The 26,378-nt window shown below is 48.2% G+C and overlaps 6 protein-coding genes across 6 annotated transcripts; 3 read left to right on the top strand and 3 right to left on the bottom strand.

Moving 5' to 3' along the window:
* Nucleotides 1-777: 777 nt before the first annotated feature.
* FSST1_010790 (WSC domain-containing protein) lies at nt 778-2,212 on the bottom strand (the record flags this gene model as incomplete). The annotated part of the gene is made up of 4 exons (XM_083233857.1): nt 778-1,398; nt 1,489-1,611; nt 1,772-2,031; nt 2,083-2,212. The coding sequence occupies 4 exons, from the start codon at nt 2,210-2,212 to the stop codon at nt 778-780; spliced, it is 1,134 nt and encodes a 377-aa protein (XP_083080486.1).
* Nucleotides 2,213-8,652: 6,440 nt separating this feature from the next.
* Nucleotides 8,653-9,702, top strand: FSST1_010789 (PLC-like phosphodiesterase; the record flags this gene model as incomplete). The annotated part of the gene is made up of 1 exon (XM_083233856.1): nt 8,653-9,702. The coding sequence occupies one exon, from the start codon at nt 8,653-8,655 to the stop codon at nt 9,700-9,702; it is 1,050 nt and encodes a 349-aa protein (XP_083080485.1).
* Nucleotides 9,703-10,950: 1,248 nt separating this feature from the next.
* Nucleotides 10,951-14,580, bottom strand: FSST1_010788 (uncharacterized protein; the record flags this gene model as incomplete). Its single annotated transcript, XM_083233855.1, has 1 exon — nt 10,951-14,580. The coding sequence occupies one exon, from the start codon at nt 14,578-14,580 to the stop codon at nt 10,951-10,953; it is 3,630 nt and encodes a 1,209-aa protein (XP_083080484.1).
* A 1,743-nt stretch (nt 14,581-16,323) lies between these two features.
* Nucleotides 16,324-19,181, bottom strand: FSST1_010787 (uncharacterized protein; the record flags this gene model as incomplete). Its single annotated transcript, XM_083233854.1, has 4 exons — nt 16,324-17,150; nt 17,200-18,836; nt 18,890-19,016; nt 19,079-19,181. 4 exons carry the CDS (start codon nt 19,179-19,181, stop codon nt 16,324-16,326), a joined length of 2,694 nt encoding a protein of 897 aa, XP_083080483.1.
* Nucleotides 19,182-22,777: 3,596 nt separating this feature from the next.
* Nucleotides 22,778-24,169, top strand: FSST1_010786 (uncharacterized protein; the record flags this gene model as incomplete). The annotated part of the gene is made up of 1 exon (XM_083233853.1): nt 22,778-24,169. One exon carries the CDS (start codon nt 22,778-22,780, stop codon nt 24,167-24,169), a length of 1,392 nt encoding a protein of 463 aa, XP_083080482.1.
* Nucleotides 24,170-24,732: 563 nt separating this feature from the next.
* Nucleotides 24,733-25,924, top strand: FSST1_010785 (uncharacterized protein; the record flags this gene model as incomplete). The annotated part of the gene is made up of 2 exons (XM_083233852.1): nt 24,733-25,027; nt 25,137-25,924. 2 exons carry the CDS (start codon nt 24,733-24,735, stop codon nt 25,922-25,924), a joined length of 1,083 nt encoding a protein of 360 aa, XP_083080481.1.
* Between the last annotated feature and the right edge of the window lie 454 nt (nt 25,925-26,378).

The following is a 26,378-nucleotide window of genomic DNA, read 5'->3' as shown; positions in this document are numbered from 1 at the left end:
TTTATCAAAAATTTAATTTGTACAGATTAATATTGCAATTGACTACGTGAGTGCTTTGCTTTGACTCTTGGAGTAGCTTGGTATTTGGGAATACAGAAACAAAAATCATTGACCTCAATATAATACCAAACCAGTGATCGGTTGAATTGTACTATCAAATCCTTGGGAACCGCTCATCAGGCAACGCCTGACATCTTCCCAGACCAAAATAAGTATACTTTTGGTCGCTGTTCCACCCATCAACCTCTGCCCATGCATGCTAATTCTATGTACATAGCAAGTGACCCCAAACTGACAACGGCGACCTGCATATTATATCCAGACTTTGAAGCCAACACTGATGCTCGTACAACTTGTTCAAACCAAGATTAATCGCTAAGACAATCCATCCATTTCCATGTTACCAAAGGTTGTTTAGTCGAGGCCGCCGTTGTCGTAATGCAATAAAATATAAGATTGAATCGAAAAGTAAGCAGTCGGCTCATGTCCTAGCGCTGTGCAAAGCAACAGTCGCTCAGCCCGCTTATGTATGTACCCATACCGTGACCCCACTCGTCACTGAGGAGTGTTCGTTCTTGTGCCGTTGTGTATGTGTTCCCATTTCCCCATGTAAAATGTCAACGCCTTCCTGGTATCTCGAAATGCAAGAAAACCCCCATAGGTTGTGAAAATGTGAGCCGGAGAAAGTGAGATTCGTGTGCTTCATGGGCCAGTTGTGGCCTTTTATCCTCTCGTGTGGAACATATTTCATTGATCCATTGCCGAAAGCCTTTCGGCTCAAGGTTCCGACATTGGATCGGGGTTGGTTGCACGAAGTACTTTGGGTGCTTGGATCCTCCTCGAATAGTCGTGATCGTCGCGCAAAGTGTTGATACTCTCGTGACTTGCGCTTCGGACGTACAGGCCTTGCTTAAATGGATCCATTCGCGGATCCACCTGTAGAGTACTGTTGCGACTGCCTGCGGCGGCCGATGCAGTCGGCGAGCCACCGGTTGTGCTCATGTCGGGTCGCTGAGCAATACCCGAGGAACTATCTCGGATACTGGGGTCGTCCCGATAAGCTTCCTGCTCATTTTGCTGCTTCTTGCGACGGAACCAGAGGAACAAGACCACACCTGCGGCAAGGATGACGGCAGCGATAACACCCACCACAATGCCAACAACCTGGCCAGTGCCGAGTCCGCTCTTGTCAGTTGTCTCAGATGTGTTTTCGTTTGCCGATGTTCCAGCCGTCTGCTGTGTCGGCAAGACAGTCACCGTCCTGACAGTACCCCCTGCAGTGACAGTCTGCACAATAGACGATGGCTGGTCTGTCACGCTAGCTGAGGTGGCTTCTTCGTCATCGGTTGAAGTGGCCTTGGTCGCGGATGCTTCAGTAGAGGATTGGTCTTCTTCGGTCTAGATTCGTAGTCAGTATCTGTCCAGATATGTTGGTCACATCACCAGATTCCCGAGTTGGAATAACATGCGTGCAAAGGCAAGGCGTACAGTTGAGCTTTCTGGCGTCGTGGAGGTTGTCGACGTGGATGTCGACGTGGTTGACGGCTTCACTGTTACTGTGTTCTGTACCGTCTCAGTCACTCTGGACACGGCCATGGTAGTTGATATTGCCTGAGTGTTGCCTGTTAAGCCGTGGAATCTTACCAAACTCAAGGAGATCAGATGGATCAAGATTATACAGGTGGATAGCTGGTGGGCAGACACTCGTCCGGCCACAACGTGCAAGGCAATCACAACACAAAGCATAATCATATCATAGGATTGTACTCACTTTGGTTGATGAGGGAGAAGGTCCTCGAGATCCAGATGGCTCTATGTTGCCAAGGTTAACATAGCCATATACACCATCACCGCCACAGACTTCTTTAGGCCATGCGGGACAGGGAGTGTCACATTTGGAATCACTCTCTTGTACCGACTTGACAGGTGCATAGTTTGAGCACCAGCAAAGCTTGCCTTGGGTGATGGCGTAGGCATAGTCGTCGAAACAGTGATCATGACACAAGCCGTTGGTCTGATATATACTGTAGTCTATATCTCAAATTAGATGCAGTCAAGATTGGTGATTAGAGGGTTACATACTGCTGGAAGTCTCGCCAGTGTTGAAGTTGGCACAGTATTCGATATCCAGTGCGTTGGCCAAGGGTGCCCATGTCGATGCTAATAAGAAGAGAAGACCCGCGGATTGGGCGTTCCTGCAGAGAGGAAACATGTTGATTATGAGTTTAGTCAAAAACTACACCGAGTCCAATGTTAGAGTTTGTCGGGTTGAGGGGAAACGAGTCCAGACAGGAAGGACAAACTCGTGATCCAATGTCACACACCTTTACCAATTAACTTGGCAGTAAAAGAGCATGTGAAGTCGTGTGCGACAGAGATGAAGCAGGTCAATCACGACACAACACGGTCGCAGTAGACTCTTAGAAGCTCCAAGCCATACCACGTCGGACGTCGAGGATGCAGTGGTACCGGTGCGGTCTTGGGGTGGATAAATGTCTTTCGGAGCAAGACAGCCGGTATCGTCAATCGTGATCCGAGTCGAGCGAGGTAACACAGTCAAGTGACCCGCTGGTTGAAAGGCGAGAAAGAGAAGAGTGGCTTCTCGGAGATGGGGCCCACGTTCGGTAGCAATGTCGGTTAGGATATCTCGGGTTTGTCAAAGCTGTCGATGCCGATGTCAAAGTGTAGTTGCGATGGTCGGTAGCAGTGATAAATCAAGAGCTTCGTGTTGATGCTCGAGTGTTTGTCGATATCAGGCAATCCTCGTAAATCCCAGGCAAACAATACGATCCCAAAAGTTCAACAATGCCAATCAATAATCGTCCCAAGAAAAACCCAACAATCCAAAAAGTCAAGCGGGTAAAAAAGAAAAAGAGAAGCAAGCCCCAGCTAGCAAGATAGGTATCGTGAGGAGATTTGAGTATGAGTAGGGGAGGCTGGGGGGGAAGAAGGTAGAGTTATTGGAATAGGTGACTGCTGTTGAGGTCAAGAAGGAGAGACTGGAAGGGAAAAAGGTGTGAAGGAAGTAGCGACTAGCGTGGACCGATCGGGTAAGAGCCTTGTAGGTATCTGTACCTAGCACGGTAGTCCCGGGCTCTAGTGGAGGGACGGCGGCAGGAGCGACCGGGATGGGAAACAAGGAAGGAAGAACGAAGACGAGGATAGTTCTTCTAACCAGATCTGGCCTGACTTGAGAGAGCTCGGGAATAGCGGCGGAGGGAGGAGTCGATAATATTGAGAGAATGATTCCTGGCGATGGCAATATTCGTACCCTTGAGTTGGTAATTGTCGATGGTCTGTTTACTCCTTGGGTATATGATATGAGATGACTTGAGTTGAGTTGATCCCTTGTTACTGTAGAGAAGTAACCTGGATAGAGTTGCACTGGAGGCTGCGATCCATACGACTCTCCGTGGCAGCGAAAGCCTTTGGTACAGTACGTACCGTCCAATGTATCGCAGGGGGCGTGTGGCCAAAAAGGCAAGGTTCAACACTCTCAGCTCGACAGCCAAGGCTGGGCAGACAAAGAGCTCCACGTATTGAAAAGAACCAAAGAAACGAGTCGAAAATGGACGGGAAGAAAGTGATCCGAGGCCAACGCGCGACGAAGCTAATATTTCGGCGTAAAGTGGCCGTTTGTTTTTGGAGTAAACAGTGTTGCAAATGATGCTGTAACGAGGAAACGATAAAAAGAACGAATTGAATGGAATGAATGAATGAATGGACAAATCAATTGTGCACAAGAGATTAAGAGGAACAAAAAAGAGAATAAAAAGAAAGGAACTTGAAAGAAATTGACTGAGCCAGAAGAACCAGAATTGATCGACTCAAGAGAGGAGTTGATAAATTGCCTGAGGTAAGCAATCCTCGCGTTGTTGCTGGCCAACAGGACTACAGTAATGAATGAAGCTGTCTACGTACTCTCTACCCGAGTCACTGTGACGAAATCCCTGACATTGAATCTTTGCTTCTGGTGATCTGATCTGATTTAACTACTTGGGCGTCAGTGCTGTATTCAATATCGACGCCCAGCGCGCGACACAAAACTTGTGAAAGGACAAATGGAATAAAATAAAGATGGACCCTCGTTTCGTTTTCTCCCCCCTTTCATACCAAGAAACTAAAACTCATGGCGCCTGAAGTGACCTAAACCCAAGGAACCTAAGCCAATGTCGTCACCACGGGGGAGGCTCCAGCGCTGAAAGGCTGTTGGTTCCAGCGCATGCGTGTTTTTGACAGATGCTGTCCCCCTCTGTAGGTTTTATTACGGTGGGATGAAAGGAGGGGGGCGTGTCGTGTCGCGCCATGTCGTGTAGAGGTTGCAGGGTCAAGGGGAAGAGGGAGTGGGATCTACATGGGTCCCTGGACAAGGGTGCGAACGGCGATCTTGATTGGAAATGTAGAGGTACTGTAATTGTCGCGGAGTGAATGCTTGATCCGTCCGACAATCGCAATTCAAGGTCTTGGATGCGAATTGTGGTGGTGGTGAGATGGTATTATGAGTGATCCTTGTATTAGCCATGACCTGTCTGCCTCTCTGAATTTATTCAGATATTATTTCTAGTCCCAATAACTACTGCCATGTACTGCTACGGTTCCTGACATCAAATTATTGATCTAGGCCTGACCTGACCTAATGGGCTTGGCTTTTGGCCTTTGGCTCTGACTATGGCTTGCCGCTACGTGCTCGCAAGATTGAAATTGAAATTGGATACAGTAATCAAGTCACTCACCATCCTTTTCACTCCTCTCCTCTCCTCTCCTCGGCAACTCACTACCCGGAGTGGCATCAATCCTTGGCACTTTTTCTGTCACAAGCAGTGTAAGTTCTGTATATCGGTTGATTATCTCTCTACGTTTTCCTCATGAGGCTATTCTTGCATGACGACTCGACTGTGAGCAAAAGAAAAGAATATGAAACTCATCGACCCGCTTCTCTGGTCATGACGAGTGGAGATGATAGTTACTCGCTAGAACAACATGATTGAAACACGGCGGCCTCTAGATTTGATCTCGGTGTTTTCCAGTGGCTATTGAACCCGTAACTACAGAGTACTCTGTAGTAGTAACAGTAATTCGCGCTCTTCTCAAGATCCGATCTCAGTGCTGTGTTTGTCCGAGTCTAACCTAAAGATGGGACATTGACATAGACAAGACAGAATTAAGCACTCGGTTAATGGTTGCATTTTTTTTTTTGTAGACCCATCCTCTAATCCTCCATCATCTTGTTTTGACTCCACCGTTCCCACTCACGCGCGATAAGTTAAGTTGAGAAGAGTTTAGATACGATACGATATTGTGAGGCTAGCGGCTCTGTTGGATGGGTACCATTCCTAATTTTATGTCTGAGTTCAAGACGACAGAATGAGGACATGGCATTGCCGTGGATTCCGCTTCATTACAGCTCGACTTTGCTTTCCTTTGTCCAAGCTCGTTCGTGAAAAGAAACTTATGCTAGTTATGTCCCTGAGTTGGGCGCGCCGCACCGTTAAATGTGGCATAGACACCTACCATAACGGGCCATTTCCGGCCCCTTTTTGCGTCTTTATGTATGTGCACGTTCTCTGTACTAGTTAGAGATCCTCTTGACTCTGTTGCTTAGATATCGATTGTTTGATCGACATTGGAACTTGGATTTTACCCAGAGCGTTACCATGTCGCGAGAATAATGGGATGGTCGGTCCACTTTAACAAGCAGGTTGAATGCTCTCCAATCGAGGTCCAACAGAACCCCTGCTCTCGAGTACTCTGTTGTTTCAGTCATTTTGGAGCCGACCCGCAGAAGGGATGAGGAACTGGGGTACATTTATTTGTTGCAAGGGCCTGAATAATTGAAGTTGGTGCACTGCAAGTGTTGCAAAGTGAACGGATCTCATTGCACACATTGCACCTATTTAGCCATTACATCAACGAGAACCCGTGAATGACTGTCTTTTTCTCAGCCTTGCCCTTGTAAACTTTGTATCCATAAACGAGAGGAGAGGAGTCACGGGCTCTCCGCTCTCGTATAGATCCATCATACCATGACCCTTGACAATTTAATAAAAGAAACTCGACCAACCCAACTAAACTCTCCCTTGCCATTCTCGACGTCACTGACAGATCAGATCGTTTCATTGATTTCATTGAAATTAGACTAGGCATTCTCTATCTCCATATCCATCAGTAATCTAATCTTTTTTGGCCAGGTAACGATCTATCTCGCCTCTTCTTTTCCCCCTCCTTGTACCAGCCCCAGCCAGCTAGTACCCAATTCAATGTTACCTTTGTAGCATCTATAAACTTTGGACGAAAAGTCAATCAACAAATATGGCTCTGGCTCTGTTCAAGTTAGGTTTGGCTTTGCTGACCCCCGCTAACATCATCATCTATACCACGTTAAGAACCTTGTGAATGGTACGATATGCAAAATCAGTCGAGTCGTTCGTGAAGCTTCCCTTTTTCCGTGCAATAGAAAAGAACCTTGGCTTGGAATCTGGGGCAGTCATGCATAATCCTTGCCGGAAAAAAGACACCATAGTTATCATTTCTGCAAAAGTTGGCACCTGTGCGATAACATCGATCGATTATCACTAATGAATTCTTAGCCAATAGGTTTAGTTTATCTTTTGAAGTCCACCCTCCTTTGTAACCCTCCTTTGTAGTTCACTATCCGACTTCAACACCATCTCCGAGACCAACACGAACTGCCGCTAAGTGCAGTTCAACACTGCAAAATGCACTGCAACCTCGTCTATGCGAACGACTACACCCTCTTTTTTTTTTATATACCATCCTACGATATCCAATTGTCCAATAGTCTAAGAAGCTAGCTAGAACTTGTCCGATTTCTTACGTGCGTATCGTATTTTTGTTTCTTTTTACACACACAAAAAAACGAACCCTTTTTATTATTTGAGCTTGAGCTTGAGCTTGAACACGGACGTGGCAAAGTCGCTTCGTAATGTCTCACTCTGCGACACTATTCCCAACCAAAATAATACAAACCCCTCTTTCTCCTCTTCTCTCGGCTGTTTGTGTTTGTGCATGCTTGGAGAAGAGTCACGCAAGCAACTGAACTAACTAGACTACGTGGGGGGTTGTTTCTGCGGGTTGGAGGCTGGGGGACGAGGTATTAATGTTTGTTATTCCTTGGGGTTTTACCTTGTGCGTCTTTGTTTATAATGTCTCTACGCGTTTCCAGCCTCTTGCATTTCAAGAGTAACCATTAGTGGACGTGGTAAGATGTACAGTATCATCATCAGCATCATCTGGCCGTCAACCGAGGCTGTCATGCATGGTACAGACCAAGACCGCCATATTGTCTTTCTTTCCTTGCATGCCGCTCTTACCGCTGTCATCATGACTACCTGTCACTGACCATACCTTGTGGTCTCTAAAGTTGAGGCTCCGTCTGTTAAACCTTAACCATCACTAATGGTAAGCCAGACAGACCAGCAAGTTCCATCGTGATATTCGCACATGTCAACCCCCCACGGTTAAGCACTGTAGCGATACCGGTTGGTAACGTCTCGTTTCGAGGCGGTGTTACGAAGCACAGGTGATTTAGACGTGAGTTACCTTGTCGCTAGCCGACGAACCTTGTTGTGCTGTACATAGGATGTCTACGGGTTTACGTGGACTATTTCTTGCTTCAAGCTGTCAAAAAGTATTGTGAGCAAACCGGGTAATGCGACTTCAGGGTCTGCCATCCATCTGCAAGCCGCCCGCCACCGCGGCAATCGGTTCATATGCATTGCATTGTGAGGGTGTAGAGGAATCGAATTCTTCCGTCCGCTTATTGTACTCTTTATAGGAATATCTTGAGAATTTGAACGTCTTGTCTGTATCATCGACATTGAGCTGCGAACTATGCCACTCCCATATGCACCACTTGTGTCACTACACTCTATGTCCAATTGCCATCAGGGTTGACAATACCCAACTTGTATGAGAGGTTTCCGTCCTGCGTGACTTTTTTAATACACGACATAAGCTCTGTTGGGTAGCCTCATCAACTTGTTGGGCTAACCTACATCGTTCAAACACGTCTCTCAAGCGTCATGACTTACACATCATTTGCATTGAGTTCTGGCGGACAAAAACTAGGCCCTAATCACTCGATTGGAGGGAAGCGACCAAGATCTTAGTGATGGATAGTTTATGGGGCAGAGCCTCAAGTTGAGTTACTGTAGGAACAAGCCGTTTTAGTATGCTAAGCCTTTGCCTAGTAAAGACTTGAATTCAGTAGCTCGACTATTCCTTAAGTTGTAAAGAGGTACAGTTATAATTGAACTGTTCAAGGTATAGGGTAAACGCAGCTGGAATGCTTTGTCATGTCTTGTCTGGGGTAAATGCTTGCTTTCATCTTTGACCACTCAAAAGCCTCCAATGTCGCAGGTGCGACCGCAAAAGGGTCAGAGCTCCCCCAGACCGATGTCATCTCGCCTTGGCTGAGTCCCTGTGAAGCATGCATCATCAGCCTTGCCAACATCAACATCAACCTTGCTTGCGCGTACGCTTATCAATACACACCGCATTTTATATTACCAGGAACACATCACGAGTCTTGAGAATCCTTCCAAGTCGCTTGTAAATATTTCGATGTGACTAGCCGACCAAAAGAACCCATCCGGCCCCTCCGGCTTTGATCTTCGTCATCAGCCTCACACAATGATCGCAAAACCAGGCTTCCGCGGTCTCTCGAGTCCCGTCAATCGATCTAGACGTCTTCCTACCACCATCGGAGCCATTGTATTCTTCATAATGTGTCTCTTCTATCTCCTATTCTCCATTGCGCCTTGCCTGGTCTACGGCAACTGTTATCGGGGCTATTCGAGCGCCTACAGCTTCGATGCCGACTTGGCTCACAACCCAACCTGGATGGCTGAGATCCCCGACGATGTATACCTCACGAGCCTCAGCATACCAGGAACGCACGATACCATGACCTACGAGATAGAAACAGAGGTCCTGCAGTGCCAGAACTGGAACTTGACAATGCAATTGGAAGCGGGTCTTCGCTACTTTGACATCCGCGCTCGTGTGCGCGACGATGAGTTGCACATCTACCATGCCAACGGCTACACTGGCTTCAGCTTCGAAGATGTTATTGGCTACATGAACGACTTCTTGGACAGAAATCCATCTGAGACTATTGTTATGCGCCTCAAGCAGGAGGGTGGTCGCATTGGAGACAACAACACCCTGTCATTCGAAGACGCCTTCAACCAATACCCTCTTGGGGATAGGCTCTACAACTACAGCTCTACTGCTCCCCTGCCAACGCTCGGAGAACTTCGCTCCAAGATCTTTGTGCTTGAAAACTTCCCAGCCAGGCACGGAGGACCTTATGGACCCAAGTGGGAGGGTCCTCAGATGGTGCTCGAAGACAAGTGGATCATCCCTGACATTTACCATCTTTCCGAGAAGTGGACTGCGATTCGTGATGCGCTCGAGCTCGCGGCAACAGCACCTCTGGACAACGAGATCCTCTATCTTGCGCATATCTCAGCCTCTGTGGGCGTCTTGCCGATCGAAGCTGCGGCTGGACCAATGAATCGCACTGTCACTGGGATGAACGATATGACAGGCCAATGGATCAAGGATTTTGAAGAGAACCCAGACACGAGCCGCACCGGAATCGTCATTATTGATTTCCCAGGACGGAAGTTTATTGAGGCCATCCTTCGGTGGAATAAGTCATTAAAGAAACAATCATAAGCAAGCGGATGCCCCGGACGAGAAGCTGCAGGAAGAAATGAGGATTGTCGTCTACGTAAGAGAAGTGAGTATACTTGGACATAGACAGATCATCACAAGTTAATTGTACGAGTAGAAATTACCTTGGATCCCATCGTGTTAATTGGTTCCCACAAGGTAGAGAGGTAGGTATCTATCTGGTCCTCTTTACTTGCTGTGTCAAACAAGTCATTGGTTTAAAAACAAACATAAAAACATTAACCAGATTGTTGGCCACTTTGTCTTTGTATCATTGTCAAGCTTTTTTCAGCCAAGGTTGGCGTCTCACTTATACCCCACAACTATACGTGTAACCACACTTATACGTGTAACTATGATGTATTTTAGCTAAACAATGTCATATAATTTCCCACCTTTAGCGAATCAGAAACCTGTCTAATGACTGCATTGCTTCAAATATTGACATTTCCAAAATGAAGATTTTCACTCAAGTCTTCCTTTTTCAACCCTCTGCCCCCTGCATTTTGGGGACGTGGATACTGTGGCGTCCGGATGCGTTTCACCAAGCGTAGTGAGTGAATCCAAAAAGATAAGATCGTCAGGGACGGAATCACCAAAAATCAAGGCAGTGTACGCGTTCAATTCAGCTGTGTTTATCATACGCGTACCCTGTTCCGATTTCTGTTCTGTTTCAACTATTCCAGACCCGGTGAAGAGTTTGTGTTTGATTGAATAATCATGATTGCGTTGTGCACACCCCGATTGTTTTGACCATGACGTTAATGATTGTTTTTAAGATCGACAATTAGAGTCATTAGTGATGAGTTGTGTTGATGGATGGGCTAGCAAGCAACGGACATGCTTAAATTGAATGTTTATCTGGTGTAGACAATATAAATCTCAATGTGAAGAGGGATTATCCTGACTCGACGCTCAATATTGGGCTGTAGAACCGTTTATAATTGAGGCGTTGTCCAAAGAAGCAACGAACGTAGACATTCAACAACCCCAGATAAATTATATCTAAACAGTCAATTACCAGAGCAAAGTCACAGCAAGCAATTGTATATAATTCCAAGGTTTCATTTCACTAACTCATATGTACATCTCCCATTCAAGACATCCACCGTTCCTGTAAACTTCCAAAAAATGCCAAAGCATTAGCAAATGTAATCCCGTTATCCTACACCCAAACACCCTGCATAATCAAAAAACAAATGCCAAATCAATTCATAGGATTCCGAAATCCGCTCTCCTTTTTTGCACCCCTTATTGAAACCTTGTGGGACTCGGGCTGTTCTCACGACTTAGGTTCTCAAAGCTATCCACCATGGCCAGGACGCGCGTTCGCGCTCGTTCTCTAGTTAGCGGAACAGCTTGCGCTTCCATCAAGATGCCTGAGGAACGATCCGTAGAATGTGAAAAGCGAGGTTCTAGTGTAGCGAGTTCGGGGAGGAGATAGCCGCCCGCCGAGTTATTTGAATCGCCGCGTGTATGTCGTCGGGAGTGGAAACTTGGACGGCTGTGAGATGGTGTGGGAGACGGGGAAGGGGATATTGAGTCTGCCGGTGAAGGAGCGCGGTGATGGAAGAGAGGACGGGGTTGGAGATGTGAGGGCTTAGGTTGTTGTAGTGTTGATGTTGGTGGTTCCTCTTCTTCTGGCGGAGGGGGTTGATGCGGCTGTTGTCTCTTCATCGGCTCTCTCTCCTCCTCCTCCTCCCGTGCTTGCAAGGCTTCTTCCTCTGCAAGTCGTTTCTCCTCGGCACGCTTCTCATCGAGGAGCTGTTGCTTTTCTTCATATCGCTGTTTCTCGTTTACTCGTTCTTCTTCATCCTGAACAAGTCGCTGCTTCTCAGCCATAGAACTGCCCTCCTGTCTTTGGGTTTCGCTAACACTCCGTAGAGCTGGGTGCTCATAGCCAGCTTCCATATGCTTCTCCTGAACGCTTTCATCTCGTGACAAATCATGCTCGTCATCAGGATCGACCAATTCTGCTGCTTGCGGCTTCATCAAGTCTTCATCCTCACGATCGCTCCCCTCTTCGTTGCCATTAACAACTCGTAATCGTTCTCGGGGAACTGTGAACATGACCTGAACTAACCGCTGCTCTACAGCTCTCTCAATGTCCCAGTCAGACTCGGCCCCGGGCTCAGGTCCTGACCCTCCGGACATCATAGCACCTTGCGGTATGGGACCGAGGCCCTCCCAGTCTTGCCGACCCTTCTTCCTTCTAAGAAGCTCGCCACGCAGACCAACCAGACCGGGCTCATAATCACCGCTCACAGGCTCTTGATCAAATGAACGCCGCACTCCAGACATGTCTTCACGGGAGGACTGAGGGGTACTAGCCCCTGAAAACACCCTCCTGAGAGAACCCAACCACCCCCTACGTGGCTTTGATTTGGATGGCGAGGAAGGTTCATCATCGTCGTACCGTTGGCCTCGATCCCCCATAAGGAGCGAAGGTCCTTCGGCTTGAAGAGCACCAAATGAGGAATGAGCAGTATTGTAGCTATCGGAAGATGAACTTCCAGGCTTTGGGTATTCGGCACCAGCCACCAAGAAAGTGGGAGCCAGAGGGTTGAGCTGTCGTGCCTTAGCCTTGATGCTCTCGGCTGCGCTTCGTGCTGATTCGGACAAGTTAGATCCGCTTCGTGATTCGTCATCTCGTAGAGCAGCTGATCGTGTTGAGTTGTGCCGCGTTGGGGAAGTACGGCCCTGGCTGTTACCGAAGCTCCCTTGGTTCTGGCTTCGACGGCTGTTCATCCGTGCAGGGCCGTCTACGCCGTCAACGTTCTGGGCATTCTTATGTTGGCTCCGTCTACTGTTCATGCGCTCGAGCAGTCCCTCTGCAGCATCAACCTCGGTCACCCAATCCTGGACCTCAGGATCGTGACGGCGATTCTCAGGGCTAGGTGTAGCCGACGCTCTGCCCCCTCCAGGAGTAAGGCACAGGGGATGTGGTATATTGTTTGGGCCGGTGCCGGTAACTGGAGTCTGGAAGGGATCTGAATGAACATCAGATGTGGGTGTTGCAACATGGTCATATAAACCTCGGTTCTGGTAACTTTCTTCTTCATCATCCTCATAGATTGGGTGAATTGGTCCAGGAAAGCTCCCCGCTGTAGGCACATAACCTCCGCGCGATGGTCTCGACATAGGCTTGTGGGGGATATGAAGTCCAGGCATTCCGCTTCGAGCGCCTCTCATCGACTCGTAGCCGAGTGATCTCTCTCCAGCAGGATATGGGCCACGGCCATACCAAGCCGTATTGTCGAGCCCCCAAGGGTCATTCTCCGTCATTTCAGGAAAGTCACTGTGATAGTAGCTGGGATCTTGGGACAGCGCCCGGACTGCTTCGTCTCGGTTGTTGATGTGGCGTCTGCGCTTTTTGTACCAGCACAAGGCGGCAATGATGATACCGATCAAAGCAGCAATGCCAAATCCCAACCCGAGACCAAGACCAAGGCGTTTTGAGTTGGATCCTTTGCCGTTATCCGTTGGAGCATCGTTCTCTTCATCCGACGAAGACACGGAAGAGGGATTCGTGTAGCTAGATCCCCACGACCCGGAAGTAATGTTGTAAAAGCGAAGAGAACCCGACGAGGCCTGGCGCTTGATTCGACTTGAAGAACTCGACGTCTCCCATCCACCATAGACCATCAGCATGTTTCCTGGTAACACCGCAGCACCATGGCCATACATTCCAGTGAAATCGGGCTGCTTCTCTGGAATCTTCCACTGCCATCCGCTGTAAATCTCGCTCATCTCAAGAATGGCAAGCTGGGGTTCTGCTGGAGTATTGACATCACCAACCCAGCCTCCAATGACAATGATGGAGCTGCCGTCTTCGCTTAAAGTTGCAGTGTGTCCGGAACGACTGTAGACATTATCCACAGTAGTTGCCGCCCTCTTTTGTTTAGACTGAGCACTCGTATCCTTGATAGCAAGATCTGACTTTGGGAAATCACCATTAGGAGCTCGGATGTTTACATAGCTCCATGTCTCGGCTGGTAAGTTCCATACGGCAACTGTGCTCATGTTGATAAAAGCCGTCGTAGTATGTCCTCCCAATAACACATAACTCATTTGCTGCGTGACGGTGCCAGACTTATTGGTCATCGAAGGCGTCAAACCAGTCAGAGTAAAGCCAGCAATTGGTGTTCGTGGTCCGCCGCTGGATGCCACGCTCATTTTGTATGAAGTATAAGTATCTCCATCATTCGGCGCGACCCTCAACATCGTCTTGGTATAGTTCGCATCGCTCTGCCAATCCGACGTAGCTCCAGACTTTGGCGTTTCGCACATACCACCGTAGGTATAAAGAGTAGGCTGGTCCATCTCGGGAGCGAGACTGGAAGAAAAGGCGACAGTGCCACCGAGGAAATAAGGCGCACGACGGGTGTTGCTGTTTTTGAGACCTCGACGAGACCAATCACCTCCATCTTCGTAGTCGAAGCTCCATACATCACTGATGCCAGTCTTGCAGTCGCCTGCGTACACGAGGACCGAGCCGTTTGCCGTTCTTGCAGCGCCAAACGCAGTACTTTTGGGCTCGTCGTCGAGAAAAGGTAACGTCGTGCTGCCCGCGGGTCGATCGAGTGTGGGTTCGTCCGCATCCACGCTCGCAGAAAAGTTGAGGGATCTAAACTCGACCTTGCCCGAGGCTGTTTGTCGAAAGATGAATGCTAAATCCGAAGCACTGCACGGTACACTGCCGTCGACGCAGGTAGGATCTGGCATGAGAATCTCCGTGGGCACATATGGGAATGATTGCGCAGCAACGGGAGATACGAAAGGAATGGTTGCGAAAAAGAGGAGGAGAGCTGTCGTGCTAGCCATCGTGGGTCTTTGTGGTTGCGCAGACCGAGATTTGCTGGGTATGAATGTTGAAGCCATGATGGATTTTCGTTGTGTTGAGCAGGTCCGCTAATTCAAGGCTGCTGTGGTTGTTGCTGCCGCTTCGAAGCGTGGAGATGTCGCCGACGTAGTCACTGAGCTCTCATACCATCATCGTCGCCATACAGCTCGAGAGCTTTGTAGATTTGACCTTGATTCTGTTTCCTCACTTTCCCCCCAACTTCCCTTGCGTTGAATGTGGTTGATGTTGCAAGGTGAGCGTGCACTAGCAAATGTCGTATGTGGTCTGCTGATCGTCGCACGCTTTCCCGGGGAATGTAATAGTCAAGGGTCTCGAAGCGATGTCTCGGGCCTCTATGCGTGCTGCACACAAATGTCAAAGCTTTCGATGTTGGTTGATCTGCTAACAATTGAGAGGGTCTCGAGAATAGGCCACTGATGGGGTCGTGTCCAGGTTTAGATTGGATGTTTAAGGGAGAACAAACGGTAAAGCAGAGTGTTAGAAAGAGAGCAGTAGAGCCACGCAAGCATGCAGAGAAAGAGAGAGGCTAGGAAGAAGAAGGTGCAGCATGTACGAGCAGGGATAGTTGACCTTCTTGCTGGGAGAGCCTGGACACTAACCATCCAGAATAGGACAATCACACCACGAAGCAAAGTTTGCGATTAGTCCCAACCTGTCAATAGTTTGATCCAATATCAAGATTCTATTCGCGCATGCGAGAACGACTTGCCGCTTTCTGTTGAACCAGACTCGAAGATGCGATTGTTTACCGTCGTTGGCAGGGAAACACCACAAGTTGATGGTGGGGTAGCCCATGGAGAATCCTTGATTAGCACAGACGGGAACAAGGACAAGGACAAGGGTGCAGGTAAGAAACGATAAAGGCTATCTATCCATCACATGCGAAAGACGCCACAACTAAAGAATAATGGAAGTCCAACTGCTGAATTGTACTGAAGAGGTAGTATGTTGTTTATCCTCGTCTCATCTAATCCAATCGTTCAACAATCACAAACAACACAACCGTCTGCATATGGATGGAGGCTGTCAACGACAATGCCGGTTGAGGCTTGAAATGTGGCTGCCGCTATCCGCTTCCCGGTAAGTGAAAGTGGTTGGGGGTGTATCCTTGTTATTCACCACAACAACAGCATCTTTTCCCTTCCCTTTTCTCGTGTCGGCGTCAATGACAATATCATACTATTAGCAGCTCTCCCTGTTCTGTACGCTTTGTTCCATGTCTCAGGTCATCATCAATACTTTGTTTCCCATCACACAGCCATCCATCATCAACCCTACTGCTGATTACTAGGAAAAGGTGACCAAGCGTGATGACAGTGGAGAGAAAAGAAGTTGGCGCGATCGTGCTAATGTACCTAATCTTGCCGAAAACGATCAGTTGCCCAATCAACTACTAGAAAACTTTAATCGACTTCATGACAGTACATTGTATTCCAAATGCCAACAAACCACTGTACTAATTGCTGTTGATATGTGCAACTCTTCTCACACATGTTTGGCGACATCACAGTAATAGGACTAATGCCACTAAGGAATCTTTGGTTTTACATTAGGATTCATTGGCATATAACTATCTAATAACCGCACAAGACGCCTCAAAGCTACTGTTTCATTCAAGGGCCCTGTCACGATCTAATAAAACATCCCGCAATTCCACCACTTCGTGTTTCCAAGCTCCAACTACCTCTAGCATCCTTCTCAAAACGACACAGCCTGATAGCCGGCTTATGTTTGGTATCACACAGAAAAAATCATCTCCTTTAGTAGTAAATCTTCTCGGTCCAGATAGGAGGTCGTGCTCCCTCAGTGTCCCACTCGATATGGTTCTTGTCGTTCAGTGTGCAACCCTCGTCTGAGATGGGAATCACCTTGCTAGTGTGGAGCACCTCCTGCTTGGAGATGCCAGCAGGGTCAGCGGGGATCCACAAGATGGGAGTCTCGCTTGTGATTGAGGGTGGGAAGTAAGCGTCTCGCTCAACCTCCTCACTGTAATCGAGTCCCAAGTTGCTCTCATGGGGCACGAGTTGGCGCATAGTGGCGTAATCGGCGTAGATCCAAGGCTTGAGCCACTTGGAGAAGAAGTTACCCTTCTTCTGAACACCGTCAGCACCACCTGGTACGAACTTGCCGACGCGAGTGGACTTGGAATCGCCATTCTGATCGGTGTTGGTCGTACCGTTGGTGGCAGTGTGGCCGTTCAAAACCTGACCATCCTCAATCTCGGAACCTTGGGTGCTTTGCTGAATTCGCTCTTCCTCAACCTCAAGAGAGCGAGGGAGGTTGTAAAGAAGAGGGTTGAGAGCCTTGGCCATAGTAATATGGAACAGGATGGAGAAAATAAGGAAGATGACCATCAAAACAGCAGGGCCTGCAGCCTTGGAGACGATAAACATTCCGATCAGACAGATCTCGGCAAGGTAAACACCGACGAAGAGCTGCTTCAAAGCTCGAGGGTAGATAAGGCCCCTAGTGTCAATCTTGGTCTCTGTGACGAAGAGAATGTTGTAACGGTAGGCAAGGTAGAACAGAGCCATGCCAATAGTCGACCAGAAGAGCATGAGAGGGGCGATGACAGCGTAGACAATGCCTAAAAAGGTTAGCAAGAGAAGACACACAGGACCCAAATGGTAACTCACTAATGACAGCAATGTTGGTGTAAACAGGCATGAGACTTCCCCAGGTAAGAGCGCTGAGAGTGGTCCACTTGTTGTACATGGCTCGGGGAGTGCTAGCAAGGAACTTGTACAAAAGGTTGAAGATGACGCAGCCGACAACTTGGGTCAGCACGCTTGTAGCAATACCTAAACCCTGAACGATGAAGTAGGAAATGTAAAAGTTGGACGCAGTAGGGATGGATGATGAGAGCATGGTGAAAACCTGGCTAGGATCCTGAACGATTGTGACAATTGACGAAACAAAACTGTTGGCAAGTGTCTGGACGAGGAAGACCTGGAGAACCAGGAAGACGAAGTAGGCGTTTTGCGTGTAGAGCTCAGCTTGTGAGATGGAGACACAGCCGGCCTGCTTAGCACAAACGCGCATGAAGATAGGAACCATGGCCATGAGGATGGAGAGAGCAACAGAAGGCAGAAGACCAGAGACGACACCGAGGATGACGCTAGGGATACTCTCGATCCAAGTAAGACCGGGAAGAGACTTGATGGTGTTGACCTGGGCGATAACACCGACAATAGCAACAGGAATGGCCCAGAAGATAATGAGGACAGCAATAAGAGCGGAGATGGCGTATCGGCGGATAACGATCTGCCACCAAGGGTACTTCAGACTCTTCCAGACAACCTCGTCAGGCTTGACGCCAATGTGTCGAGGTGCCATGTGGAGGGCATGGTGGTGAGTGGTGGTTTGGAAAGCAGCCTGAGCATCAGATTGGGTGTAGAATTCGACAAAGACAGCAGAGTGCTTCTCGTAGTTGCCAGCGAGCCAGTTGGCCTGGGCCTCGTCAGCCTTGGGGATGAGAGTCTTGAGCTCCTCGCGACCCCATTCAATAGTATCAACCTTCTTGCCAATAAGTCCAAGGGGGCCAGTGCGGTGAGAAGGTCGCTTCTTCTGGGGAATCCAGCGAGCAGCCAGGTCACCAGTCTCGGGGTCAGTTGGGCCAGAGTTTTGCTTCTCAGCCTCAGGGCCAGACTTCTTGATAGACTTGATGCGTTCTTTGTTGCACAGCTTGAGCAGCTTTACCTCTCCCTTTTCGAGTTTCATGGCAACCTCGTCTCGCTCTTCGACAATCTCGTCCACGTCCTTGGTCTCACCAGGGATCCAAACGTTCTTGACCGAATCGTTGAAGAGAGTACGGATGCGAGCCTCGTCGAGATAGTCCTTGGGCACTGAAGTGAAGAGAACGGTGCGAGACGAGATGCGCTTGGCGTACTGAGGAGTGAGGAGGAATGCTTGTCTCACGCTGACGTAGAAGAGACATTCGCGCATGATGGTGTACATGACGAAACCATAGACGATCCAGGCGATGAAGCAGTGGGCGTACAGCCTGTTCCTCTCCTTTGAGCTCTGAATGTCGATGTTGCTGTAAGAGAGAAGCTCCAGCTCGGTCTTTCCGTTGCCGCCAGTGGCATTGACAGGAAAGAGGACGGGCCATGTGATGCAAAGACTCACGAAGCAGATGGTGCAGCAGATGCGAAGGAATCGGATGAACAAGTAGGCGTCGAGACTCTGATGCTGAAGGGCGTAGGCATCAGGAATCTTCCAAAAGGTACCGATCCAACCAAACCAACCGCCTGGCAACGCAGGACTTCGTTCACTGCAAGACCGTTAGGATCGTTATTGTAGGTTTATGTGGCGCTTGAAACTTACTGTTCTCGCAGTGAGCCTAGATAGGTTCTGGGGGCATAGAAACGCCTATTGGATTTGCGCAATATAAGGAATACGATGATATAGACCGCCGACGCAACGAGGACGGGGACAAGAGTCGAGACCATGCCTGGGAGATGTATGTCAGTTTGCGTGGCGCATTTACTATTGGAGATATCCAAGCCAACGTACTCGACACAGACTTGGGCTGTGGTCCTCTGGCATCGCCAGCATTGCCCTTTTCAGTTTTGGGGTCGGGGAGGTTGTCCTCCAACCAACTGATGAAGTTTCCCATGATGACGACCCTGCCGTATTTGTTGGATTAGGTCGAGATCGAGCCCTGGTATGGGCGATTGAGGATTGATTTGACGACTCTTGGATGGAAACGATTATGGAAGAGGTCCGTCGTAGTCGAATGTGGAAAAGGAAACAATTAAGAAGAAATTGAGAATTAAATTAGGTTTGGACTTGTTAGTATTCCTACCGCTGGCGGGGCGAGTGGCAGGTAGATTAAGATGAGATGGGACGGACAAGAGGTAGTCGCGTTCCAAAGTTGCGATTAGTGCAACAGCCCACTCACTGTGATGCTAACCAGAACAAGGCAGTCTGGGAACGAAAAAGCTTGCGAAAAAGGAGAGTAAAACAAATTGTGGAAGGGGAAACCTGGTTTTATGTGATTAGAGTGTGTCGTAGTAATTCAAAAAAGCTGGTTTTAGATACAGATGAACGGTTAGAGGTAACCCAGCCAGGTCTTGGTACGGCATTCAGCTTGAAGTGGATGGGTGGGTGGGTATTTGCAGGTGAAGGTGGTCGGGCGGTAGGTAGGTCGTCAGGGGTGTGGACAAAAGCTTAGCTCTAAAATGGACCCCCTTAATCAAGGTGAAGTCATGTCTCAGCCCCCGATGAGTTCCTGTGATTTTATTGTGTTGATAGCAAAAGCAAAAAGAGAGACACTTACGGTCAATTAATCACGTATGTGTTTTCTACTTTTTTTAATCCTTTGAATTGACTCATTATTGCTGTTAAGCATGTTAAATGTGGTGGTGATGCCATCAACGTCAGTCAATCAAGACAAGGTGCTGATGGCGACGTCACAAGATAGCGCCCAGACTTGTGCAGCATTGGATCGCCAAGTCCCTAGACCTCTTGTCTCTCAGTCGAAAAACATCCACCATGAAAATCCTGGTTTGAGCCTAGATCGATTTGGACCAATCATTTGTGGATAATTGCGCCCTACCCCCGGCAACCTAAGTCTATTTGAAATGGAACCACTCCAGCATGGTTGACATTGCAAATCATTGCTATTCTTTTGTAGTGATCCTGGATGATAACGCGGCAACGATAATTGGAAATGATACCAGAAAACCGGTAAAAATAGGTCGGTATGCATTTCTATCATGAACCGCCAAGCAACTGAATGATACTTCAAAACAGGACCCTGCTTTTCTTCAAAGTAACACTATGAAAATCATGACATTAAAAGGTGAGGGTCTACAAATCCCTTGTTCATTTCGGCTTTTGAAGCTTGGCGACGGGAACGGGAGGGTGGCCTAAACTGACCCAGCATCGTCGACGTGGACAATTGAGATGCGCTGCGCTACTGTAAATAGTGTCACTCGCTAAATGCTGTACGCGCATGCTTCAGTACAGTACTACATAGTATGTTACAGTTGATAGACGGTCAGACCGATGAGACAGGGGCAGAGACATCTCTTGTGATGCCCTATCCGTGCTTTGCTCTACTCGATGTCTAAACTCTAGAGTCTAGGCCTGGCTTCACCACAAGTATCGCGCCCTCGATCCAAGTCGAGACCTTTTTTCTCAGCTTGTGTCGTCGATCGAAACAGAGGCGCAGCACCAGCCACGGATGCTCTCCCGCCGAACGACAGCTTGACAGGGATGTTTGATGCTTATGGCTTCATGTTCATGTTTGGTTAGGTGTGTAATGTCAGAGATGCAATGCAGTCTTTTCTTCGCTACTGTCTAAATTACTAGCACGAGCACGAGCGCAAGCACGCACGCACAAACATGATCGATGAATCAACCCTCACAACCTAGCTGGAGATCATGATGGGAATGTTAATCGTCTCCCCTTTTAGGAGGCCTGCCAAGAGCACATCTTTTTGAAACCACCTAAACTCATTCCGTGGCGCTACCTCTTTACCACATACTCAATCTCCCCTTGTTTTTTCGGATCAATCCTGTCAATGATGGCGCTTTTTGACGCCAATGACATCAACCAGACGTCTCCCCAGGTAAACATGTCGATCTGGTCTTGGACTAGGTAGATTAGTTGATTGTGACAGATTGACGGCTTGATAATCGTATTCATCATGTGCTGTTTTTTTAAGATGATAAAAAAGATCCGAGCATCGATCACCCTTTGATCCTTGTCACTATTAGTGTCTTGACCGACATCATGACTTTTTTCCCGATGCTTGGGTGCTCTCTGAATTGAGGCCTAATTAAATCGTTGAATCTATGACAGCCCACCCACCTGCTTGCCTCTCTGCCTGAGGACGGTACTCTTGCTGTGGTGGTGCGAGTTCATCCATTCCAAAAGGCTAGACCCTCTAAATCTTCCCCCAGTATGCACGCGCCAATCTCTCCTCGGCATTAGCGCCCTAGAAATGATGCTGGTTCAGCTGAGATGTCCATCCATCTTTAACTGGCTGCCTTTTTAGACCGAGGTACGGGTAATTTAATCTTGTTCCATCATGTCAAGTAACTGAACCAATGGTATTTCATGTTGCTAGTGATGAATTGATTGAATTCCCACTGTCTCTCTCCCTCTCTTTGTTCTTAACTCAGTTTCTCAGTGACAGTCTCAGGTGACGCCGTTACCGCAAACGTCGCTTAACAGAATGTCGTAGGTGACGCTGCGTCACAATTACAGCGACAACGGTTCTTTACATAACTGCCCGCTACCATTAACCCATTGTTTACTGCAAACAATTTCTGTGGCACCAAGACAATATTTCTCCCAAGTCCAACACAAACAATCACGTTTGTGCTACAGTATCGACTCGAAATGTTTCTCTCTGTGGCCTGGCCAAACATTCCAGACTCCCATGGCATTGTTGTCTCCCTTTGTCCCTGCGTTCGAGGTTAGGAGAGCCAAAGTCGACGAGTAATGGATACTCATACTTGACGTAAATATGTCTATATTCGACTTGGAACTTGGTCCAATATCATAAATATCTTCCATCTTATAAGCTGCATTCTCTTGACGATTGTAAGCAAGGGACTTGAGCAGATCATCGATGGAACGAGAGGCGAGTTCATAGTGTACGCAGGTTCGTGACGCCTTGCATGTATGAGTTGTTTGCGTCTTTGTGAAATGCAAAGCTAGTGACTCCATGCTACTCTGTACAGCGGTTTGATTGTTTCGAAACCTTGTCACTAAGGGATGGCCACATCAAGTCAATTGCAACAAAACTTATTCATTCCAACGGCAATACGGTCATTCACTTTGCATGCTAGAAACACCTGGAGGTATCACCAAGATGTATCACTTCCCGTCAAAATTTACAATCTCACAAGAGAAAGCATCCTTGAAGGGACTCGTCCATTGTCAAAAGTTAAGCTATGTCCAGATATCGGGGTTCGCGACCCTTTTTGGCATGTCAAACAAAGAAAATACGAATCGACTATAGTGAAGAACGTCTATGCGCCCACCATGATTAGTGCCAGGTCTGTTAAACAAAGAACTATCTTCTTTGTTCTTTAGCATCACATCAATGGGCAGGCAGTATTTGTAAGAATATTGGAAGAATCAGTGGCCTCTTGACCATTAAAGATAGATGGCCATCCATACCAAAGGATCATTTCTTTTTCAGACTTCTGTTCCCTAAACTCAACAACTTTCTGTAAATTATATCGAGAATTGCAATGGCATCTTCCACATCAAGCGACGAGGAAATGGAGGGCACCCAGCCCCTTCACATCCTCTCCAACCCCTACGCAACCTCGTACAAGTCGAATTACACCATACCGGATAATGGAATTCTGGACGCTCAAGACCTCGTCCTTCTGCAGCATCTCAACTGCTCATACTTCTCCTCCGGCCGTCCTCCCACTCTTCTCGCCCTCAAGCAACACGCTCACTCTCTTGTCAACATCATCCGCAAGCTCGCCTTGACAACCAACACTTGCCATGTGGGACAGACCGAGTACCCAGAGACAGACTTGAATTTTGAGGAGCATGAGGCGTTTGACTGGTTGAACAACCTTGATGAACCATACGAGAACGACGATCCGTCCCATAATGACCCTCTTTGGGCGTTGCATAACACTGTCAAATCCGAATCGGAGACGTTTGGTATTGAGCATCATTGCCCTTTGACTCTGGTCGAGGATAGCGGTCCTTCTTCCAAAGGGGGAGATCAGCGTCGTCCATTTATGACACATCATGATCTTGTCATGCACGCCAATGAATGCCTTGAAATTCTCGATCACGAATACAGTGCTACTGGCGGTCTCATGTCTATTCTCCCAACCAGCTTCGAAGCCCCTGAAGATCTAAAGGCGGCACAGCGCATGTCCGAAAGGCAGCTGAAAGGCGCACGGAATTGTCTCCTTGGTCAATGGCTTCTGAACCATCAACATCTCATGGGCCGAATGCACGAGCTCGAGATCAGTTATGCAAACGCACTCGATGTCATGGCAGGCGAAGCTCTCGTCCCAAAGCAAACGTTGGGTCGTGCCGGTCCCGATGGAGTTTCGGGGGGCCGAGCGATTGTGTATCCGCAGGACAAGTTCGTTCTTGTCAACTCGGGTCCAGATGTCACGGGTTACATCCACAGACTTCTCGATGCTGCTGAAGCTCAGATTGAACAGAAGGAGAAGATCTGGAAAGCAAGCGGCGCAGTTGGCGAGCGGATTTGGCGTGAAGAACGAGGCGGAAAAGTCTATGCCAGGGGCATCGTTCCCGTCGACATTCCATCTCGATTCTATCGCATCAAGGGCAAAGGATCGCAGTCTCCTCTATTCGTTATCCCCGCAGCCGATCAACATCCAGGTACCGCACAGACACGAATCATCGAGAGCAAGCCTACCGTCGTCTCTGTCGTGACGCCTACTTGGCCAGAGCGTGTGTCTGATATAGAGGCCAAGAACAAGGAGCGCCTGGATCGGGCGGCGCAACTAGAGAAGGAGAACCGAAATCTACTTCGTGAAAGGGTCGAGATGCAGGATATGATTGCTGTCAAGTCTGCCGAGATGAGAAGTATGAATGATCAGTTGGAATGGTATGAAAAGAATGCTGGAGTTCGGAAAGGGTGAGAAGACGATGCTCTCCTGTTTCCAACATCAGAGTGATGGCTGAAGGAATACTTGTATGAAGGATTGATGGTCAGGAGTAGTTGAAACTGGGAAAGATTTGCATTTATTCCTAGATAAACAGTGCTTGATCTGTTGCCACTGTTGGTTTACTTCTCTACTAGCAACCTACCCAGGTTGAAACGGCGAACAAGTCTATTAGGGACCTATTGAGAATCATTTTCTAATTCTCTTACTGTATCATCCTTTCAACATAAATACATTGGCTTGCTGGTCAACTATGACATTGCGCTTCCATGATGCCCCTTTTAGATTATCCAATGTACATCAGCCATAGAGACACTCGCCTCTACTGTCAGCCAAACCATTGAAGTGGCCAAAATCATTAAGCAATGTGTTTTCGATTTGACAATTGTCCAAAGCGAGCAATCATCTTCCCATCAGTGAGTTCCAATTGCAACAGTTGCATCAACGCATGACTAAGCCACATGTGAAAGACCCCCCTCAACACCAATCAACAAAAGGCAATTGTCACCATCCATCATGGGCACTCAATAGCAGCCACGATGCTACCACTAAGACGATATATTTCAGCCATCCATAAGCCTCTATCCATAGCTTCCAAGACATTCACTCGTTCTCTTCATCTCGCTCCCCCGTTCCTCCTTGACGACTATGTTCCCCGTTACATGACCCTCAGCTCTCGCGATGCCGCCAAGAAGCGATCGTTGGCATACGCTCACCTCCGAAACTGTAACTTGTGCCCCAGAGAATGTGGCGTAAACCGGTTTGAAAAGACTGGGATGTGTCTCATCGGAGATAAGGCAAAGGTCAATACAATTGCTCCCCACTTTGGGGAAGGTCAGTGACAGTTCTGCCCCAAGCTTCCTGCATGGCATTATCCCTTGCATCCTCAGCTTCTTAGCTTGGGCTTCGTATTGTTCTATTCATCTTCTGACTTGACGTCTAGAACCTTGCATTCAGGGGCACAACGGTAGTGGCTCCGTGTTTATGAGTGGGTGCAATATGAGATGCATCTTTTGCCAGAACTACGACATATCCCATCAACGCAACGGTATGGACCTATCACCTGAGGAACTTGGTGACTGGTACATCAAGTTGCAGGAGGTTGGTAACGTTCACAATATCAACATTGTTACGCCAGAGCACGTTGTGCCGCAGGTGGCGTTGAGTATCCTCCATGCCAAGGATCATGGCCTGACAGTGCCCGTCGTTTACAACACCTCGAGCTTTGACTCTCTCGCATCCCTCCAGTTGATGGATGGATTGGTTGATATCTACCTGGCTGACTTTAAGGTGTGGAAACCAAGCACCTCTAAAAGGCTACTGAAGGCGGACGATTATGCCGCCACAGCGAAAGAGAGCATCAAGGCCATGCACGATCAAGTTGGTGACCTGTGCTTTACAGGAGATGGCATCGCCAAGAAAGGTCTCTTGATCCGCCATCTTGTTATGCCAGGCAAGGAGGACGAAGGAGCTGAGATTATGAAGTTCCTGGCGAATGAAATTTCCACGGATTGCTTCATCAATATCATGGAGCAATACCATCCAGATGCCCACGTTGGAAAGCCAAAGCGAACAAAAGCTGACGCCAAAGACCAAAATCAGCAAGTCAAATATGCGGAGATCAATCGAGCTGTTAGCAATCAAGAGATATCTTTCATCCGACAAGTCGCAGAGGACGTTGGACTCTGGCGGTTCAATGACCCACCTGGGCATGATGGCTTTGCTATCTGATGTTCCAAGTTGGCTATCATTCGGCCGTTGGCTTGCATTGCTATTGAGCCATGCCATGAGGCTGCCATTCCAAGCCAACAGCGGGTACCAACAACGCCACCACCTGGCCAGGACAAGCCATTTGGCGTGGTCAGTTTCATTCAATTGCGGAGTCAACCACATCAGGGCCTGTCAGCTGTTCTAGACCTGCGATATCTCTTTCAGGTTCCTGGCGGCCCAACTGAATCTGAACAACCCTTCAAAGCCAAGCCTGGCCAGTGTTATTGACAGCTTGATGGGCCGAGTGTGGCAACCAGGCACGGATTCCATCAGAACAACCAACTGGTTTGCACTAGGAAATTGACTTCCAAAGGAACACTAAGCCAAGTCCCGGAACTCGCTGTTTCGCTTTGTTAGAGCGCGAATATGGCAACAAAGCGTCCAAACTCCTCGTTCTCAATATAGCCTTCCTCTC

Source organism: Fusarium sambucinum, chromosome III (assembly GCF_050947815.1).
Source record: "Fusarium sambucinum isolate potato_lamoka chromosome III, whole genome shotgun sequence".
In the NCBI taxonomy this organism is placed as follows: domain Eukaryota; kingdom Fungi; phylum Ascomycota; class Sordariomycetes; order Hypocreales; family Nectriaceae; genus Fusarium; species Fusarium sambucinum.
This window is presented reverse-complemented; position numbering and strand designations above follow the sequence as displayed.